This window comes from Aethalodelphis obliquidens, unplaced genomic scaffold, assembly GCF_003676395.1.
Source record: "Aethalodelphis obliquidens isolate GAN/ISIS:26980383/991018 unplaced genomic scaffold, ASM367639v1 scaffold43, whole genome shotgun sequence".
NCBI lineage: Eukaryota > Metazoa > Chordata > Mammalia > Artiodactyla > Delphinidae > Aethalodelphis > Aethalodelphis obliquidens.
In genome coordinates this window covers 10215701-10236729 of record NW_020837987.1, presented here as the reverse complement: position 1 = coordinate 10236729, position 21029 = coordinate 10215701, and the positions used below count along the sequence as shown (strand labels likewise).

General features: G+C 51.1%; 1 protein-coding gene across 4 annotated transcripts; it reads left to right on the top strand.

Moving 5' to 3' along the window:
* Positions 1–20024, top strand: PHLDB3 (pleckstrin homology like domain family B member 3). 4 transcript variants are annotated; one of them, XM_027079715.1, is made up of 16 exons: positions 6–125; positions 593–957; positions 1624–1806; positions 2030–2167; positions 5469–5597; positions 5845–6003; positions 7005–7115; positions 7277–7360; positions 7674–7784; positions 13266–13365; positions 13502–13607; positions 13691–13778; positions 14032–14088; positions 17402–17621; positions 18229–18314; positions 19597–20024. In XM_027079715.1, the coding sequence occupies exons 2-16, from the start codon at positions 724–726 to the stop codon at positions 19729–19731; spliced, it is 1941 nt and encodes a 646-aa protein (XP_026935516.1). In that variant the 5' UTR covers positions 6–125; positions 593–723; the 3' UTR covers positions 19732–20024. The 4 variants fall into 4 exon arrangements, with proteins under 4 accessions (XP_026935519.1, XP_026935518.1, XP_026935516.1 ...); XM_027079716.1 differs by having other exon boundaries at positions 8–125; positions 13517–13607; XM_027079718.1 differs by lacking the exon at positions 5469–5597 and having other exon boundaries at positions 1–125.
* The last annotated feature ends 1005 nt before the right edge of the window (positions 20025–21029 follow it).

Below are 21029 nucleotides of genomic sequence, written 5' to 3'. Positions count from 1 at the left end.
ACTTCCGGGCTGCTGGGAAGGGGGACAGAGCAGCCTCTCTCTCCTCCCTCTTCTCCAGCCACCTGTCTAGTGGGCAGAAATTGCAGCGCCGGAGCGCAGAAGGGAGCGCGCCGAAGCCTGAGCCGGTGAGGGGGCCAGGGCTTGGGTGGTGGAGGGGGCTGGAGTTCTGGAATCTAGCTCCAGGAGGAGCCGAGGATTCAAGGCCCCTGGTTCGTCCAGAGGGAGACCAGGAGCCCCGACTCCTGGATCCCTCGGTGAGGCGGCAGGGGGCCCGCTCCCTTGCACAGTGGGGTCGGAGCTGAGATTACTGGGCTCCAGAGAGGACGCGGCGGAACCCGACTCCTGAGTCCGCGAAGGAGAAGGTGTTGGGGTCCCTCTAAAGTGGTCCAAGGGATTGTGCGGGGCTGCTGGGAGAGTACAAGGCTCGACACCTGGATAGCAGGGAGAGGCCGGTAGGGGACGGACTAGGACCCCGGACTCAAATTCTGGTCAAGCCTCCGAGGGAGTGACGCCCTAGGAGCCATCGAACCCCGCCCCTAGAAACTCCAGGCCGAGCCTCAGGAATGCTCAGTCGCCTCCTTTGAACTCTTAGGCCCCGCCTCTGGAGCGCTCTCCAGAGCTTTCGGGCGGGGCCTTGAGCCCTCCTGGGCCCCGCCCCCACGCTACCGGGCCACGCCTCCCGAACTCCAGGCTCCGCCCACCCGACAGGAGTCCGCAGAGGCCATGGAGACACGGAGCAGCCCGGACGAGGGGACCCCGCCGCCCGCGGTCCCCGAGTGCGACGCGGAGGTCCGATCTCAAGGGGCCGCCCAGCCCCGGGAGCTCCCCGAGGACTCCCGCGAGCAGGAGGTGCCCGAGGCCCCAGCAGAGCTTCCGAGCGGCCAAGGGGCTGAGCAGCAGACGGAGGAAGAGGAAGAAGCGGGAGAAGGCAGCAGCACGGAGAGCAGCCGCGATGCGGTGAGGGACCCGGAGGGCGAGAGCCACGGGGGGACCTAGAGAGACAGACCCAAACGGGTGACAGAGACACAGAGAGACAGGTATAGAAAGACCAGATAGACAGAGACAGGGAGACTGAGAGACAGACCCAAAAGAGTTAGAGACACTGAAAGACCAGAGACAGAGACTCAGAGAGATGGGGATAGAGACACAGACTCAGAAACAAAGATGCTCAGAGAAACAGAAAGAGAGACAGAGAAACCTTGAGAGACGGAGATACTCCAAGGGAGAAAGAGAAATAGCGATTCAGAGACGGAAGACAGATACTGGGTCAGGAAGATGAAGCCCAGAAAAAAGGGGGAAAGACTCAAGGAGACCCGGGGGGAGAGAAAGAGATGCAGGACCTTCGAAGACGTGACGCCAAGAGTATGGGAACTGGATAAAGAAAAAGAAACACCATCCTTGTGTCGGCTCTGTGCCCCTGGGCACTGCGAGCCCCTGGGCCACCTCCCGGGGCCGAGCGATCCCTGGACCTGCACCTTCCCCTCCTTGAATTAAAAGAACTTGGTGGTAGAGTTAAACGCCGACTCAGACCGCCTGAGGGGATGTTTGGGATGGAGAACAGACCTATTTAGTGACTGCAGGGGGCGAGTCCTCCCCAATTGATCACGCCCTCTTCAACCGCAGGTGGAGGCTTCGCCTTCCGTTCAGATCCCAGCCACGCCACCCGCAGCCTCTCAGGCTGGGGAAGGGGTGCGAGGGGCGGCGCGGCGGCTTAGAGCCCAGCAGTTGGAGGCACTGACTCGCGTGGCTTTGTTGGAGCATCGAGTGAGGGAGCTACAGCGTCAGAGGAAGGAACTGAGGATCCAGGTGAGGCTGCAGACCTCTTGGGAATTCTGCTCCCAACTATTGGGGAACCCCGCAGGGCCAGACTCCCGGTCCTTTCCAACTGCGGGAGCCCAGCTCCATCCTCTCTCTGAATCCAGGAGTTCAGATTCACAGGTCCCTCGTTCAGACCCAGGCGTCCGAGCCCCCAGCCCCCTCCTACTCAGACCCAGGCCTCTGGGTCCCAGGCCTTATATTCTCTCCGCAGATGGAGGTGGAGGTGACCCTGCTTCGGGGTGAACTGGCTGGGGAGCGAGTGGCCGTCTGGCGCGAGGAGGAGCAGCTCTGGGAACTGCTGGGGCAGCAGGTGGACTCAGAAAAGGGCGTCCAAGAGCAGCGGGAACAGGTCTGTTTGCCCTGCTGGGTCTTCCTCCTCAGTTTTCTTCCTTGTTGGATAGACATTCCTTGTGGTGCTTCTGGGCCCTGGGCCCTGAGGTTATCCCCATTCCCCAAACGGGGATCCTTGGGCTGGGGGCAGGGCGCGGGGAGTGGGCCTATGCCTCTTCCTGTTTCCCTCCTCCCTCCTTGTCCATGACTTTAGGGCCTGACTCACTGCTTCATCTTCCTTTGCCCCATCTCTCTCTGCTCTTTAAATGTCATCTTGTGAAAAACGTCAAACCAACAAAGATAGAGGAGTCAGACGGGCTGCCAGGTGGCGTGCTCCCCAGCTTCAGCAGGGATTAATCCTCCATTCCTGTTTCCTATCCCCTGATTGGCTTCCCTGTCCCTAGTTTTGAAAGCCAATCCCAGACATCATATTGCCTGTAAATGCTTTAGTTCTTATCTTATAGATAAGAACTCCTTTTAAAAATCATTATCCCCATATCATTGTCACACCTGAAGAATTAATAAGTTCTTAATACCATCTCATTTCCAGTCAGTTTTCATGGGTACGAGGTTGTCTCAAAAACAGCTAACAGGGACTTCCCTGGTGGTGCAGTGGTTAAGAATCTGCCTGCCAATGCAGGGGACACGGGTTCAAGCCCTGATCCGGGAAGATCCCACATGCCACAGAGCAACTAAGCCTGTGGGCCACAACTACTGAGCCTGCACTCTAGAGCCTGCAAGCCACAACTACTGAGCCCACATGCCACAACTATTGAAGCCCATGCACCTAGAGCCTGTCCTCCACAACAACAGAAGCCCATGCACCTCAACAAAGAGTAGCCTCCCCTCGCCACAACTAGAGAAAGCCTGCGCGCAGCAATGAAGACCCAATGCAGCCAAAAATAATGAATAAATAAATTAATTAAAAAAAAAAAAAAAAAAAAAAAAAAAACAGCTAACAGTTGGCTGTTTGAATCTGGTCCCCCAAAGGCCAGTATATTGTAGTTGGTGAAATGCCTTGTGTGTATTATTTCACGTCTAATGGTCCCTGCTTACTGTACTATTTGTTGGAGAAACCAAGTCTTCTGTTCCATGGTCAGTGTGTGACCGGTTGCATGCCTGGGGTGTCCTTTATCTCATTTCTCTTCCTGGAAGCGGGTGGTTGGTTAGATGTAGAGGCTGGGTCAAATTCAGATGTGCTGTAGTGCTTCCTGTGTGCTGGGTCAGGGGGACATTGTCTCTGGTCCTCCAGACCTCAGTGAGGTCAGTCTGATCCCTTCATAATAGTTATTTACCTAAAGGCTTTAACATCCATTGGTGGTCATTGCTTGGACCAGCTGGCACTATAGGTTGGAAAATGGTAACTTTGTAATTCTATCAAACTCTCTCTTTGCCCTTATATATTGGAATTTCCTGGGGCTGGGTCCTGAGTCTTCGTTTACTTCAAAGAGCCTATATTTCTCCCAGCCCTGATTTCTCTCTCAAAATGTAGACCTACGTGTCCCACTTCCTAGGATACTGGTTCCTAGATGCCCCTTCCTCCCCCAGGACCTGGGATTCCAGACCCCAGCCCCTCCTCCCTCTAACCCAGGAGTCCAGGCCCCCAGCCCCTCCTCCCTCAGACTCAGGAGTCTGGCCCCTTCTCATTCACCTTATCCAAAGCTGACCTCAGCAACTCCCTTTTCCACACTGTCCCTGTCTCACTGTCCCTTTGGCCACCAGGTCAGAGTCCTGAGCCTCGCTCTGCGTGCCTCCTTATCTCTCACCCCAAGCCTGTCAGTCACCAGGTCCTGTTCTTTGTGCTCCCTGAACCTCTCTTTCTAATCTGCCTGCTTTACATCTGCACTGCTCAGACCTCACCTCACTCATTGCTTGGAGGACTCATGAAGGAGCTGGTCTCAACCCCTCAAGTCTATCTCCCAGAGGGATGATTCCACACCTAGATCCTTTCAATCCTTCTATGACTCCCCATTGCCCCAGGATAAGGGCTCCTCAGCCTGGTGGGCCAAACCGAATGTGAGCTGCACCTTGCCTGCCTTTCCACTGTCATGTCCCACCTGTGCTCCCCATCTCTTCCCTCTACCCCACCTTCTCCCTTCTTGACCAGAGTTTGTCCCTACACTTCCTGTACTTTTCAACTTCCATTCATTTGCTCCGTGCTGTTCCCCTCTATCCAAAATGCCCTTCCAGCCCCCTCTGTCTCCACTAGTCTAAATACTCCCTGTTTTTTTGGGGTTTTTTTTCCGGCCACGCCACACAGCATGTGGGATTTTAGTTCCCTGACCGGGGGTCGAACCCATGCCCCCTGCAATGAAGCATGGGGCCCTAACCACTGAACCGCCAGGGAATTCCCAAATATTCCCTGTTTTTTTGAGACTCACCTTAAAATCCTCACATCCAGGAAGCCTAGGATTACCCCAGTAGAAATTGCTCCCCGCGTTCTGGGTTCCCACAGTCTCTGTGTTTCACTGCCCTGATTGTCCCAGACTGTAACTGGCTGTGTCCCCTGCTGGAGCACAGGGCCCAGGTCAGACCCCCTTCTGGGTCCCCAGTATCAATCACCCAGCCTGGATATATTTTGCACTCATTCCCTCATTCATTTTTTTTAACTTATTTAATTGAAATATAGTTGATTTACAATGTTGTGTTAATTTCTGCTGTACAGCAAAGTGATTCAGTTATATGTATATATATATACATTCTTCATCATATTCTTTTCCATTATGGTTTATCACAGTATATTGAATATAGTTCTTTGCGCTATATAGTAGGACCTTTTTGTTTATCGATTCTGTATATAATAGTTTGCATCTGCTAACTCCAACTCCCAATCTATCCCTCCCCCATCTCCAGCCCTGGCAACTACAAGTCTGTTCTCTATGTCTGTGAGTCTGTTTCTGTTTCGTAGATTAGTTCATTTGTGTCATATTTTAGATTCCACATATAAGTGATATCATATGGTATTTGTCTTTCTCTTTCTGACTTACTTCACTTAATATGATAATCTCTAGTTCCATTCGTGTTGCTGCAATGGTGTTATTTCATTTTTTAACGGCTGAGTAATATTCCATTGTGTATATATACACCACATCTTCTTTATCCATTCATCTGTCCCCTCATTCATTTCTTAAACAGCTGTTTACTTGACACCTGCCCTGGGTGGGCCTGTGTAAGTGTGAACCAGTCAGACAGGGTCCCTGCCCTCATAGAGCCAACACCCCAGACAGGGAGGATTTGAGATCTGGCTGGCCTGGCCCCCGCTGGCCTCTGTTTCCCTCCCTGTGCTCAGGCGGAGGCTAAGAGCCTGATTGTTCATTCAGGAACAGAGGCACCTGAGCCAGGAGCGGGATCGTGTGGAGGGTCTTCGCCAGAGACTCCGGGAGGCCCAGGGGCAGCTCGACTTGCAGCCGGAAGACCAGCGTGAGCGGCTTCTGCAGGGAGTGCAGGAGGTGAGGGTCCACTGGACCCACTCAGGGACCCGGTGTCCAGGCCACTCAGGACCCAGACATCCAGGCCCTCAGTCCTCTGCTTCCCACTCACCTAGTAGCTCGGGCGCCAGCTCCCTAACCCCCAGGACTCTGGAATCTTGATCCTCAGCCCCATCCTCCCTCATTGCCCAGGATTCCCGGCCCCAGCCCACTACCCTCCTGGTTCCTAGGGGTCCAGGCCTCCAGCCTTTTTGTGTTTCCCCCACAGATGAAGGAACAGCTGGATGTGGCCCAGCGTGCCTATGAGGACCTGGAATTCCAGCAGCTGGAGCGGGAGAGCCAGTGGGAGGAGGATTGGGACAGTCCCAGGGCCCGGGCACTAGACCCCAAGGTCCAGGAACTCCAGGCCAGCGTGGTGCAGCACAGGGTGAGTCGGGCTGGGCTAGCCCTGCCTCCCTCGCCGTTGCCCTCTGTCTCCTCTGCTCCCTTCTTTGTCCTCATGTCTTCCCTGTGTCACATACTTCAAAATAGTAATGACAGTTGCTGACATTTATTGAGCATCTACCATGTGCTGGTCCTAAATGTTTCACGAATATTGAGTCATTGAATCCTTACAACAATCCTGGGAGACACGTCTTAATATTTTTTCCCATTTTATAAGTGAAGAAACTCAAGGTCAAGGTGTTCAAGTAATCTTTTCCAAGGTCACTTAGTTCATAAAGGACAGAGCTGGGATCTGAACCCACTAGATCTTCGCCACTAGGCTCCCTGCCTCTCAAGCCCTCATCCCAAATGATGCTCTCACTAGTCCTTTCTGGGGGCTTCACATTCAAGGGTCTGACAAGTCCCAATGGAAAAAGCAACATTTTGACTGTATTTAATACAAAGGTTAAAAAAAAAAAATACAAAGGTTCCCAGGGTTTTGGCTTAGAAAGTTCTAATGTGGGTCTGCTTTCCCCACCTCTATTTCTGGACCTTTTTCCTGTCACTGTCTCTTTTCCCATTTCTGTCTCACAGCTTCTGTCTGTTTCTGTGCTGTTTCTGTCTTGTCTCTGCATCTCTGTCTTTTGGGGTCTGTCTTGGTTCTTTTCTGTATCTCTTCTGGTTTGTCTCTGTCTTTCCCTTTCTTTCTCTCTCTGTTCTTGGCAACGGTGACTTTCTCTGTGTCTCCGTCTCCCTCGGTCTCTGGATTTTGGATCCTCCATCCCTCCAACTCAACTTCAAGTCTCTCTGGACCCCCCCAAAGGGGAAGAGGACACCACGGAGGTTAACTCTAAGTCCCCCACCCCCTCCCAGGCACCCAAATGCCAGGGTCTCTGTTATGGGGTGGAACAAGCCCCAAGCTCTCAAGGAGGACCTGATTCTGGGGGAACCAGCCTGGGGACCCTGGGGCAGCTGAGTAACCAGGGCTCTGGGGGTGCCCTGCAGCGCCGGATCCAGGTCTTGGAGGAGCAGCTCAAGTCACTGGGGGAGCAGATGGCAGCTGAGAGCTGGGGGCTGAGCCAGAAGAAGGAGGAGGCCCTTCAGGCCCTGACCCAGGTAAGTTCACCCCAGGCACCTGTCCCACTTGCCTCACTTCCCCCTAGGGCATCCCATTGCCTCCCTGCACCCCAGGTGTCTCCTGGCATCAGGGAGAGCTGCTGGGATGGCCCTTTCCGACCCTGAGGCGTGGCAGCCCTTGATGTCTTGCTGTCCCCTAGGAACGGAGCAGACTTCTCAAGCTTACTTGCCTTCAGGGAACCGCTGGCGAGGACTTCTCTGAGCCCAGCCAGGCCCTCACCAAGGTATGGGGATTTCATGCGCCTGTCAGCCCCTTCCTCCCTCAGACCCAGGAGTCCAGGCCCCCTGCCCCCTTCTCCCTTGGGATCCACAATTCTCAACCCCTAATCCCTTTTCCCCCTGGGATGCAGGAGGTCCAGCCTCCAGGTTCCTCAGGGAACCAGCCATCTCTGTCCATAGTCCTCCCTCACCGAGACCACATTTCAGCTCTCTTGGGACCTTGAGCCTTTGTTTTTCCATCCAAGAAATGGGCTGGCTCTGGAGGCTTGGGCCAGAGCATCCTTCCAGTGGCCAGCCACCCCACCTGTTCTCCTGCAGCTCCTGTTCACCCAGAAGACAGATCGCCAGTTGCTGGTTCTCCAGGACCCCACTGCTCACGCTGCCGCCGCCACCTCTTCCTGCCTCTTCTCCATTCACAGCTCCCTCCAGGTGCCCCCCCAATGCCTCATCACCCCGGGTCTCACTGGTAACTGTGGCTTTCTCTGCGGTGCGCCTGGGGGAGAGGGAAGGCCGATCACTATCTATCTATCTATTTATTTATTTTGGCTGCGCCGGGTCTTAGTTGTGGCCCGCGAGATCTTTGTTGCAGAATGTGGGATCTTTTTTAGTTGTGGCATGAGGACTGTTAGTTGCAGCATGCGGGATCTAGTTCCCGGACCAGGGATGAAACCCAGGGATGGAACCTGGGCCCCCAGCATTGGGAGTGTGGAGTGTCACCCACTGGACCACCAAGGAAGTCCGGCTACCAACTTTTAAAATGAAATAGAGTAGACAGTGGCAGAGTGCTATGTGTGAGGTAGGGGTGAATAGTCAATGAAAAGAGTTTTGTTTCAGTCATGTGGATAGGGGGCCAGCGCTTAGAAATTGGGAGCTCTTTTTCTATCATGTAAATGTTTTTTTCAGAAACATGTCTATTAGCTACTAGTTGGCTTTTATTTTCTAGCTTAAGACTCTGTCGTGGAGATTGTTTTCCACTGAGACATTTAGAGCTGCCGCTTCCTTTTCAATGGCTCTGTAATAATGATATAAACAATAACAACCATAATGACAGTTAACATTTGTGGAGTCTTCATAGCATGCCAGGCACTGTTTTAAATGCCTCACGTGGATTCACTCATTTAGTCTTTGCAACAACCCTACAAGTTGGGTTCTTCTTTCCATTTTATAGATGAAGAAACTGAGGCAGAAAGGGGAAGTTTCTTAAGCAGCTAGTATGCGGCAGAGCTGGGATTTGAACCCAGGCACTCTGTTTTCAGAGCCTATGCTCTGAACCACTCTGAGCTTCTGTGTGGCACACACTTCTACGTGGAGGCACTGAGCCAGCCCTCCCTCTGAGGATAGCGATTGGAGTTTTTTTGCAGTTTAAGCAATGCTGTTAGGAAGATCCATGTATGTGTGTCTTTGTACCCACAATAAGAATAACAAATTCATATCAATTATTATCTAATTAATGTTGTCTGTTATAATATTTAATTGTTTCTATTGTCTAATATAATATGCAACATTATCTTATTAATTAATATTAACAATATTCATATTAATATTAATTTTAAGAGCTTAACGTAGGCCAGGATCTGCTCAAAGCCATCTTATGCCTTCGAGCCACATGAAGTTGCTATTATTTGGAGGTGAGAAACAGTCAAATACTGACCGTTTGAAGTGATTCAACCTAATATATATTATATTATTATATACTAATATTGTATTATATAATTATTGTTTCATGGATATACAATTCAATAATATATGTTACATATTCATGAAATTTTATGTATATATAATTTTATTTTTTGCTCAGACGGACCTGCAGAAGTAGGTCTTGTTATTATCTGGGTAAAGGGTTAGCAGAGCTTTTGTAACTTTCTAGCTGGAAGCTTGATAAAGGTGGACGGTCAGCTGTGTTGCCAGGCAACGTGACTTAGGGTAAATATGACCCTTATAAGTAAATTGCATATCTATAAATACTTGGTGGGAAGCTGGGTCCATTCCTATAGAGGTGTTACCTGAGTCATTGGCTCCTGTGTACATGGAACTTCTAAGGCCAGGTGGACCCTATACCCACCGGCGTGGATCCAACACCCACCTTGCACCTGGGTGTCACCTGGGGGCCAGACACTGACCCCTGGACGCTGGTGGCCGTGCTGGGCACTCTTTTGTGTGTTTTGCATGAGGTCACTCGTTGAATCCTTGCATCAGCCCTGGCAGGGCAGCGGGACGTTGCTCACTTTACAGAGGGGGAAATCTCCCTGAGAAGAGCCGTGACTTACCAAAGTCACACACCCAGCTAAGCAGCAGAGCTTAGGTTTGAAGCCAGGCTGCCTGTTTCCACAGCCTGTGCCTTTCAGGAGATGAGGATTTCTCAGGGATCCTTCAGAACCTAAGTGGGTGACTGGTCAGACCAGCTCAGAGGGAGCGACCGGGGACCTCGGGATACACGAGGAGCCCAGGGAGTGTTTATTTACTCAGCCAGATAAACCATATACAAGTGGATAAATGAATGCAGGGATTAACAAATGACTCCTCCTTGCCCCTTCCTCTCTCTCCCTCCAAGTCCTATTAAATCCTTCTCAAATTCTATACCTTCTTGCCAGGATCATGTGATGACTAAGAGTACCTTGGGTTCCAGTACCTGTTCTGCCACTTCCTAGCTGGCTGACCTTAGAGACAGCTCTGTGCCTCAATTTACTTAGCTGCAACATGGGAATAATAACAGTATTCATTGGTTAATGCATTAAAACTCTTAGTGTGATTGATGCCTGGCACATAACAGGTGCTCAGTAATGTGGGCACCTGTTACTGTGATGAGAGTTATACTGATTGGTATTATTGTAATTTTATCATTCTTATTCCACCCACTCCCACCCTCATCTCTGGTTTTAGTGACCCTATACCAGCCTCCTCACCGGTTTTCTCTATTTTAGTTTTTGTCTCCCAATAATTTATTCCCCAAACAACAGCCAGAGTGATCTTCATCCCTCCTACTTCAGCTCTTCCCACCAAAAGCCTTCCATGATTCCCCCAGTCTCCTCACCATGGCCCACAAGTCCCTGTGTGGTCTGACCCCTGCCCACCTCTCACCATCCCCCTCCCTGTACTGACTGCTCAGCTGTAGGAGCACTGACCCACCAGCACTCCATACTTGTTCCTGCCTCAGGGCCTTTGCACTTGCTGATCCTGCCACCTGGAACACCCTTCCCCTCAGTCTCCCCTGGCCAACTTTTTTTTTTTTGGCCCCGCCACAGGGCTTGTGAGATCTTAGTTCCCTGACTAGGGATCAAACCCAGGCCCTTGGCAATGAAAGCCCGGAGTCCTAACCGCTGGACTCGCAGGGAGTTTCCCCTGGCCAGCTCTTATCTTTTGGGCCTTAGGTCCAGCGTTCAGAAGGCTGTTCCTGGTCTTCCAGTTGGAAGGTGATCCTTTTTTATATCACCGTTTTATAACACACTCTTCACTCACAGCAATTTCTGATGATACACTTATTTATACGATGGCTCATTCAGTTCCTACAATGTCAGCGCCATGGAGACAAGGCTTGGGTCTCTCTTACCCACCTCTTCTCTCAGTGCCAACAATCTGAGGTCTCTCAGCTGGGGAGTGCTGGGAATATCAGTTGAAGGCAGGAAAGAGTGAAGAACCACAGGAACTTGGGACTCGGTTTCCTCTTTGTGAAGCAGAGCGAAACTTTCCCGACTCCCAGGGCTTTTATAAGCTTAAATGGTCTTCCGAGGGCCAAGTACACTGTTAGGCACTTGATAAATGTTAGTCACTATTCTAAAAAACGTTTTAAAATAATACGAATCTAGAAAATCACACCCAGGGGGTCCCTGGCGGTCCAGTGGTTAGGACTCTGAGCTTCTACTGGAGGGGAACTGAGATCCCACATGCCGGGTGGTGCGGCCAAAAAAGAAAAAAGAAAAAAAAGAGAGGGACTTGCCTTCATTAATTATTTGGTTACCCAGGGATATGGTTTTTGTAAGAAATGCAGGGAAAATGCTTAATGGTTTCACTTCATTCTCCTGTCTTCAGAATAGAGTTGGTTCTCCTGCATCCTCCAAGGTGACCAATGCAATTTTTATTTTAGTATTATTATTAACTTGTGGATTACATATATTTGAGCAGTGAGTATCCCTACTGGTGTTCAAATTATGCAACTTATTTATTTTTATTATCCACACAGAGTTTTTGCTCTTTTTTTCTTTAAGAAATTATTTCAGTTTTCTGTCTTTATTACTCTCAAATAATTTCATTTTTTGGTAGTTTTTTTAATTTTGAAATGATTTAAGACTTACAGAAATTGCAGGAGTAGTAGAAAGAATTCCTGCATACCTGTCACCCAGATTCTGTGATTAACATTTTACCACATTTGACATTTGCTTTCTTATTCTCTCTCTGTACACACCCACCCACATACACACACACAGTTTATTATTCTTTCCTGAAGCATGATTCCCCTTTACCCCTAAATACTTCTACTTTTATTACCTAAGGTCAAGGCCATTCTCGTACATAACAACAGTACAGCGACCACATTCAGAAGCTACCATTGAGACAATATCATTCAAGTCCACAGATGTGATTCATATTTTTGCCAATTGTCCCACAATTTTTTTTTAAGCAAAAAACAAAAAAAGAAAAAAAATTTTTTTCTGATCTAGGAACACAGGTTGCATTTGGTTATCATGTTTATTATTATTTTTTGAACTAATATTCCTTTTGTTCCAAGTTCAAAGGTCATGGGAGGATAGTCAGAGAAAAGACCTTTCCCACCATTGTTTTCATCCGCACAGTTCACCTCCCAGGGGTGGCCAGGGTTACTAGTGTCTCCCGTCTTCCCAGAGATCCTCTGTATTTAAACAGTCATGTATATACTTTCCCCCTCTTTTTGTTTTTGTTTTTGCGGTACGCGGGCCTCTCACTGTTGTGGCCTCTCCCATTGCGGAGCACAGGCTCCGGACGCGCAGGCTCAGCAGCCATGGCTCACGGGCGCAGCCTCTCCGCGGCTTGTGGGATCTTCCCGGACCGGGGCACGAACCCGCGTCCCCTGCATCAGCAGGCGGACTCTCAACCACTGTGCCACCAGGGAAGCCCTGTTATTCTGTCTGATATAAACAGCATCCTCCTCCTTTTTATATATGCTTTGGAGTTTTCCTCCATGCAGATGATCCCTAGTTTATCCCTGCCTCCTTTTGACGGGCACTTAGGTGGTCTCCGGGCATCTTTGGGGATTAACCTTGAAATCAGGTCATTTTGCACATGTCTGAGTGTCTCCACAGATATAGTCCTAGAAGTGGAATTGGGGCTCAAAGTTACCTATGCATTTGTCATTTTGATTTTCTTTTCTGTTTTTGTTTGTTTTTCTTTTCTTTTTTTTTTTCATTGACTTTAAAAAAGGAGCCAAACTGGCCTCCATAACGGTTGTTGCAATAAAACGGCCCCCAGCATTGTGGGAGCACACCTGGGTTTCGCACACTCCCATCAACACTGCGGGCTTTTGGGGTTTTCTTTAACAGTTTTATCAAGGTATATAGTTCACCTGTGCTACAATTCACCCGTTTAAAGCGTACAATTCAGGGGTTTTTAGTCGCCGAGTTGTGCAGCCATCACCACAATCAATTTGAGAACATAGTCATTATCCCTAAAGAAACCTCATACCCTTTAGCCATCACCCCTCAGTTCCCCTCTCCTCCCAGGCCCTGGAAACCGCTAACCCACTTCCTGTCTCCCTGGATCTGCCCGTTCTGGACGTTACACCGTGTGGTCCTTTGTAACTGGCTGCTTTCACTCAGCATCACGTTTGCAGTGGCATTTTGATCTGTGCCAGTGAGATGGTGGTTTTACTTGGCAGTTCTCCAGCTTCATGGTGGAGCCTGAGCATCTTTTCTTGTGTGCGTGGGTGTTGTGTGTTTTCAGGGCTCCATTGGCCTCCAGGGGACTGGAAGCCTGCCCCGGAAGAGGGGAGAGAGAGTGAGCCAGAGGGGATCCCCCCGGCCTCTGTCCTTCTATTGTACTGGTGAGTACGTACCCCTCCCCTGCGTAGGCTCTTCCCCCATTAACCACCCTCCTGCAGCACAGGATGGAGGAACCTGGTTGCCTCTGTTGGGGTAGAGGTGGGGGGGCTTAGACACGGGAGCATCCCAGCCCCCCAGCCCTTCTCCCCGCAGGAGCCCTGGAGGCCTCGGCCCTCCCGCCCTCAGCCAGAGACTCCGGGAGACACCCCCTCTATCAGCTGCTGAACTGTGGCCCCAGAAATAGGTGAGACATCAGGGAGAAGGTGGGGAGATGGGGGGAAGAAGTCGGGCTGCTGTAACCTGCGCGTCTCTGTTCTCTGCTCCCAGTTGTGGGGCCCTCCACCCGGACATTGCCCGTATGGAACACCTCCTGCAGCAGGCTGTGGCAGAGAGGGAGCGGCTGCTCCAGGCCAGGGTGAGACGGCAGCCCCTCCCTCCTCCCTCAGCCCCAGGTTCCAGACCCCCGGCCCCTCCCCGCTCAGACCCAGGATCCAGACCCCTGTCCCCTCCTCCCTCAGACCCAGGAGTCCAGGCCCCTGAGCCCTCCTCCCTCAGGACCCAGGATCCAGGCCCCCAGCCCCTCCTCCCTCAGACCCAGGAACCCAGTACGTTTTTCCCACTTATTATTGGTTAGCATTCTCGTTGATGTTTTCTTTCTGCACTCACAGGAAGGGACAAGAAGGAGCACGGAAGGTGCCTCAGACCCCCCTGTACCTGCTATCATGGTCAGTCCCGCCCCTAACCCTCCCCAACCACTACTCCCCTGGTCTGTCTTGCCACCCTGGCCTCTGCCCTGTCTTATCTCACTCTGTCAGTCTCCTCCAACGGCACAGGAAAGTATCCTGGGCTTGGCAAGTGGAAGGGGAACTCGAAAGGCCTAGGTCCTGTTCCCATCAGGGTCGTCTGTATTCGTGGCGTGTCCTCGGGTGACATGCTCCATTCTCTGTGCCTGGGTCCCCTCTTCTGTAAGTGGGTGCCGGTGTCAGAGAGTCAGCAGTTGCCGCAGAATGAGGGTAACCACGTGCTGGGGCTTTCAAATATTATTTGAATTTTTGTTTTATTTATTTGATTCTTTTAAAAAACTTCTGATTATAGAAATATTCAAGCATATTCAAAGGTAATAAACCTCCATGTACCCCCCCACCACGCAGCTCTAGTGATCATCAGTGTTGAATCTTGTTTTACTTACCAACTTTGTTGTACTGAATCCTCACCTAATTCCCACTCTGCAGTGGAATATTTTAAAGCAAATTCCAGACATTTCATTCATATCTCACTATGTATCTCCAATAGATAAGGTTTTTTTTTAACATAACAAAAATTCCACTGTCATAGTTTATGAGATTATTAATAATTCTGCAACTTTCTGATACATGATCCGTATTCACATTTCCCTAATTGTCTCCAAAATGTCTTTTTATAGTTGGTTATTTGAATCTGGACCCAAACAAAGTATGCACACTGCATTTAGTTAAAATGTCTTTTAAAACCTTGAGATAGAGTCCTCCCTCCCTGCTTTAAAAAATGCCATTAATTTGTGGGAAAAGTCACTTATCCTGTAGAATTTCTCACACTCTGGATTTAGCTGACAGCTCCTTATTAAAATTTTATTTCTACCTACACTAAGAACATGAATACTTTTTGTTATAACAGACACTTCAGAATTGGGGAAAGTGAAGTTCCCCTCATCGTACCTCCGGAAGTGCAGGTGTTTTCTATCGCGGAGAAGCGTTCAAATCTTTTTTTTTTAATACTTTGCTACATACACCGATCAAACCATATTTGGTGAATTTATTTTCCTTGTAATCGAGCACATCATTCCCAACCTGCTTTTGGTTCTCTCAACCATTTGGCATATTCTTATTCATTCATATTCAGTATTTACAGAGGGCCTACTGCGTGTTAGGCCCTGGGTTATATAGCAGTGGCCAGAGTGACAATCCCTGCCCTTGGAGAAGCTGGCGTGTAGCAGGGGAGAGAGACAAAAAGCAGCGTCAGTAAGTAAAATAAGTAGCACGTCAGGTGCTGATAAGAGTTCAGGAATAAAATAAATTGGGAAGGGCAGTGGGGCCTTCTGGTTTCAGGCATAAGCTCTACCTCATTAAAAATGAAGCACTCCTGCTGTGTAGCATCATCATTTATTAAACGGTTCCCTGTTGACTGCACTGTCTCCCCCACCCCACCCCCTTACGGCTCAAGCTGCCTTCTCGTGCCCGTGAGCAAGTGTGTCTCCGGGATTCGCACCTGGAAGTGGAATCACCAGGTCAGGGAGCCTGACAGCAGCGAGCTCATCCGTGAAACAGCCCCATGTGGAGGGTGCTGTGATCACCGCCGAGTTTCAGTGTAGTTTCAGTGTAGGGAAACCGAGGCTCCGAGAGGGGCAGGCGTTCCAGGGAGGTGACACGGGGGGGCAGTGGGGGAGCTGACAGTCCCAAGCCCATCCCTGCTGTCCTGGATTGGGGCCCGGCTCCCCCACATCCTACCTGGGTGACCTTGATGAGTCAGTTCCTCTCTAGAAGCCTCAGTTTCCTCGTCTGTCAAATGGGGGCAATAATGGGCTGTTTTGGAGAGGCAACAAGGTGATCACTTGGCACAGTGCCAGCCACAGAGTGGGACCTTCCATATGTGGTGATCAGTAGTGTTACCGTGTGGCTTTGGTGAGATGACCCAGTGGGTGCCTCACTGCTGTGGCCTCTCCCATTGCGGAGCACAGGCTCCGGACGTGCAGGCTCAGCGGCCATGGCTCACAGGCCCAGCCGCTCTGCGGCACGTGGGATCCTCCCGGACCGGGGCACGAACCTGCGTCCCCCGCATCGGCAGGCGGACTCTCAACCACTGCGCCACCAGGGTAGCCCTGGTGGGTTCCCTTTTAACCACCCCTTCCCCTCCTGTGCATTCCCCGGCTCCTCCCCATTTCCCCTCCTCCTCATTCTCCCCTGTCTCCATCCAATGAGTCTCACCTCTGTTTCTCATCCATTCTTGCTTTGGCCTTGCTTCAGTGTTTTCAGCCCTTGATACTCAGACTGTGGTCCACGGACCAGCAGCATCAGCGTCCCTGTTCCCTCGGAGCTTGTTAGACGTGCAGAACCTCACCCTCACCCCAGACCCCCACCCCAGAATGACTGAATCCCAGGCTGCATTTTAACAAAATCCCTAGGGGGTCCCCTTGCATGCTGAAGTCTGAGGCCTCAGTTTGACCACGGAGATCATACCATTCTTTGCAGGGATCATTTGGGAAGAAGAGGTATGATCAGGCTGGGCCTTGTAACAGTAGACACTTTGATCACCTTCATTCTTCTCCCCTTTATGGCCTCCTGAGATGACACTCTGCCTGGGGAGTCCTGGCTCGTCAGCTCTGGCTGTGTGACTTGGGCCTAGTGACTTAACCTCTCGGAGTCTTGGTTTCCACATCTGTAAAATGGGGACAATGATGTACTTACCCCTTGAAGAGAGTTTGAGGGGACACAGATTATACCTATAAAGTGTTTTGTTAGCACAGGTAATAATCAGTAATTTCATCACAACAAGAATAATAACAATAATAATAATAATGGAAACAGTGCTCTCATTTATTGATCACTCACTATCTGGTCCCTGTTTTACAGAGACAGTAGATGAGGGTCCCACCAGGGTCCATCACTTCTCTAACACATCTCCGGTGTTTCAGGGTAAGCGCTAGGGTCAGGAAGACCTGAGTTTGCCACCCAGCTCTGCCACTTAGAAGCTCTGTGTGCCCTCGGGTGGATTATTTTCTCTCTCTGTACTTCAGTGTGCTCATCTGAAAAATGGGGCTCATAGTAGCCCTGACCCGAGGGTGGCCGTGGGGAGTCAAGGAACGGATGGTGGTAAAGCCCTGGGCAGAGTGTCAGTTCATCGCTTTAGCTGTTGGAAATATCATCTTGATCGTCATTGTTAATGAAAGGCTGTGCCGGGCCTTATACTCGAGCTACTCTGACCAGCACCCCTCGGGGGCGTCCAGGCTGCAGGACCTGCCCCCCCACCCCATGAAGTCACTGCCCCCTTCTCTTGCTTTCCCAGGCCCCGCCCACAGCCCCATCCCGCCCTCCTGGCCCTCGGGTCTTGGATCTCCGGCAACACCTGGAACGCTGGGGCCACAACCCGGAAAGCTGCCCGCACATACGGGTGTCTGGGGGCTACTGCCGCGGACCCCTGGTGAAGATGGGAGGCCGCATCAAGACCTGGAGGAAGCGGTGGTTCTGCTTTGACCGCCAGGCCCGCCGCCTGGCCTACTACACGGGTAAGCCCACCCTGGCTGCCTTGGGACCCGGGCCCCCAGGACCCTGGAAGAAACCACAACAGACTTTCACCCCAGAAACCTAGGCGTCCCACCCTCAGCCCCCTTCTCTCTCAGGCCCACGAGTCTGGATCCCCAGCCCCTTTCCCCTTTAGTGAGCCAGCCCTCCTCAGTAACGTGGGTAACAGTTTTGTACCACTCTGGCTCCCCAGACCCCATTTTCCTAAGGTGCCCTAGAGGAGCATTGCCAGTGCCCAGCCCACAAATCTAGGTTCCAGGCCCCTCCTCCTTCCTCTCTAGGAGAATCAATGATGCTGAATCTCTCCTTGAGTCCCTGCCCTTCTCAGGGGCCAAGGCACTAGGGGACCTAGGATTCCAACTCCCCAGACCTCATTCTCCGGTCTTGTCCAGTCACCACACCAGTCTCCCTCCTAGTCTCCCGTCAACATGCACTCACCTCCCAACCACAGTACTTTAGGGACCTACAGACTCTGCCACCATGTTCCTCACCCCCACCCCAGTCTCGGGACTTGGGCCCAGTGACTCCCCTGCTCCCCCCACCATACACACCTCTCACTGGCTCTGTTTCTCCCTCACCTCCCTCCATCAGACAAAGAACAGACCAAGCTCAAAGGCGTCATCTACTTCCAGGCCATCGAGGAAGTCTACTACGACCACTTACGCTGTGCCTTCAAGGTGAAGCCCCTGCTTGGTGCTGCTCTGCCCTCCTGGTTGGAGCCCCGGCTGTCAAGCCTGATCTTATCCCTGGGAAAGGCCACCCACAGCCCCTACTCCATCCAGCACAGGAAACCAACAGATCATTTCACCGCAGGGACCAAAAATCAAGAGCTTAGTCTTTGGCTCTCAGCCCACTGATATTTTTCTTGGAACAAAAGTTTTAGAGCAGAAATTTGGCAAACGCAGATGCCAAGTTGAGAATAAATGTCTGAATTGGGCAGGGTGAGGACTGAGGCAGCCTGGGAGCATCTAAAGGAGACGATCATTCGTTAGCATCTGCCCATCATTGCCAAATGGTGATGGGCCCCATGGTGTCATATCATATTTATTTTTCCCCAGAGGACGCAGGAATTGGAACTTCTATAAAAATAAAAGTGCAAAAAAATAAAAATAAGTAAAAAATAAAAGTGCAGTGCCAGAAACTGATACAATGTTTAGAAAGCTCTGGAGAGCAACTGTGGCTTTTTAGAGCTTAGTCTGGAATCCGAGCTGTGGGACATCAGGAAAGTGACTTCCATTCTCCAGCCTTAGTTTTCTCACCTGCAGAATCGGCACTCTTCAGCCCATTTCTTCAGAGTTGAGAAGGTTAGAAACAGATAATGGACATAAAGGATTTACCTAATTCAGGGTTGGCAACTAGGTACTCAATAAATAGGTTGTAGACACTAGGATTTTCCCAGTTACAAACCAGGGGGACCTAGATTTTGGGGGCAGGGGAAATTTGAATGTCTGTATTTATTTCTAATATAGGAGAAGGTAGGCTGGGGGATTGGGACATGGGTCCGTACTCTTTTTTTTTTTTCTTTTCTTTTCTTTTTTCGGTACGCGGGCCTCTCACTGTTGTGGCCTCTCCCATTGCGGAGCACAGGCTCCGGACGCGCAGGCTCAGCGGCCATGGCTCATGGGCGCAGCCGCTCCGCGGCATGTGGGATCTTCCCGGACCGGGGCACGAACTCGTGCGCCCTGCATCGGCAGGCGGACTCTCAACCACTGCGCCACCAGGGAAGCCCCCATCCTCTTTTTGAATTCCTCTTGCTCCCATAATTCTAAGCGCCTTCCTGTGTTAATTCATTTAATCCTCATAACCCAACGAAGTAGGTAGCATCATTTAGGAAGACAGATGGGGAAACGTTCAGGGAGTGTAAATAACGTGCCCAACCCCACAAAGCCTATAAATAGCAAGGCTGGGATTCCAACTAGGGTGGACTTATAACCATCTCCACTCCGCTTCTTATTCCAGAGCCCGAACCCTCGCCTAACGTTCTGTGTCAAAACCTACGAACGCCTTTTCTACATGGCGGCGCCAAGCCCAGAAGCCATGCGCATCTGGATGGACGTCATCGTGACAGCGGCTGACGAGAACCACGACCCCTGAGTGAACATATCCTCTCAGGGGGACATCCCAGCGAGGCTCTGCCCGGCACGCGCTGCCTCGAAGCCACGCCCACTGCTGGAAATCCTGGGCCAGCCCCTTTGGAACTCTCCCGGGAATTTTGTGGGCTCGGCGGTTCGGCAGGTCTGAGCTGCGCAGTTCTGGGCTGCAGGTGTCTTCCCGGACCGGAAGCCAGCCGCTGAGGCTCTGCCTTGGGTGGGAGGAAGATTGCGGGGGCGGGAAGGAACTATTTATTGGTGCTCCTGTGATACTGAATTAAACTTGGAGGAAAAACAGTGGTTACTGCTGAGGTTCCCAGCACAGGCGTACGGGGCCCCTCGACCCCTAGGCAGGACATCTGAATTACGGGTACCTCGGAGACCATGCATCCTTTAGCTGTTCTACCCTTTAGGAATGGAGACCTTCAACCCCAAGGTCATGGCTGGGAGGGGCGGGGGTTTGGGGAGGCATGCGTCCTTAGTCTTGTGGCAATTTTGTTTTTTCAGTTTGTGGGCCCGCCTGCTTCCACCCTTTTGGACGTGACTGGGCTATTGGCAATTTCTAGGAACTCCTAGGCTCCTGCCCTCCAGGCCGTGACATATGTTATTCCCTCTGCCCTTCCCTTAACCACCTAGCTCCTTATTCTTCGCGTCTTAATTGGGATGTCCCCTCCTTCAGGAAGCCCTTCCTGACTCCCTCAGCTGGATCAGGTACCCCCCTTTGAGCCCTCCTGTCCCATTCCTGAACATTGTGGGTCATCACTGGTGATGGATCTATGTCCTGACGGACTGGGAGCTCCCTGAGGGCAGAGCCAGGGCTGTCCTGGTCATGGCTGTGTCCCCAGCACCAGAGGGCACATTTCATCCCATGAAAGTGGAAAAAAAAAAAAAAAAGCTATCCTTTCACCTGTGGGTCTTTATGTAATGTTCCCTTTGCTAAGTCACCTTTCCCCACTCCACCCTACTCATCATTTAGGTCATAGCTCAGATGTTTCCTTCTCCAGGAAGCCTTCCCTGATTCTCCTGGCTGAGTCAGATGCTCCCTCTGGGCTTCCCATCCCAGCCTTGATCACTCTGCCTGCTCCTTCCCCATCACGGCTTTGACTGCTCTAGGTCATCCGTGTGTTTGATGGGTGTGTTTCCCGTGCTGGGCGGGAGCCCCAGGAGGCAGGGGTTGGGCTATTTCCATCACTACTGAGTGGTTGGCACACAGCAAATGGCCTGTAGGCAAACTAGGTGTTGAGGGAATAAATTGATAAGAAAGACGCTGAGGATGGGGCGATGGTGAACGACAGGCATAGA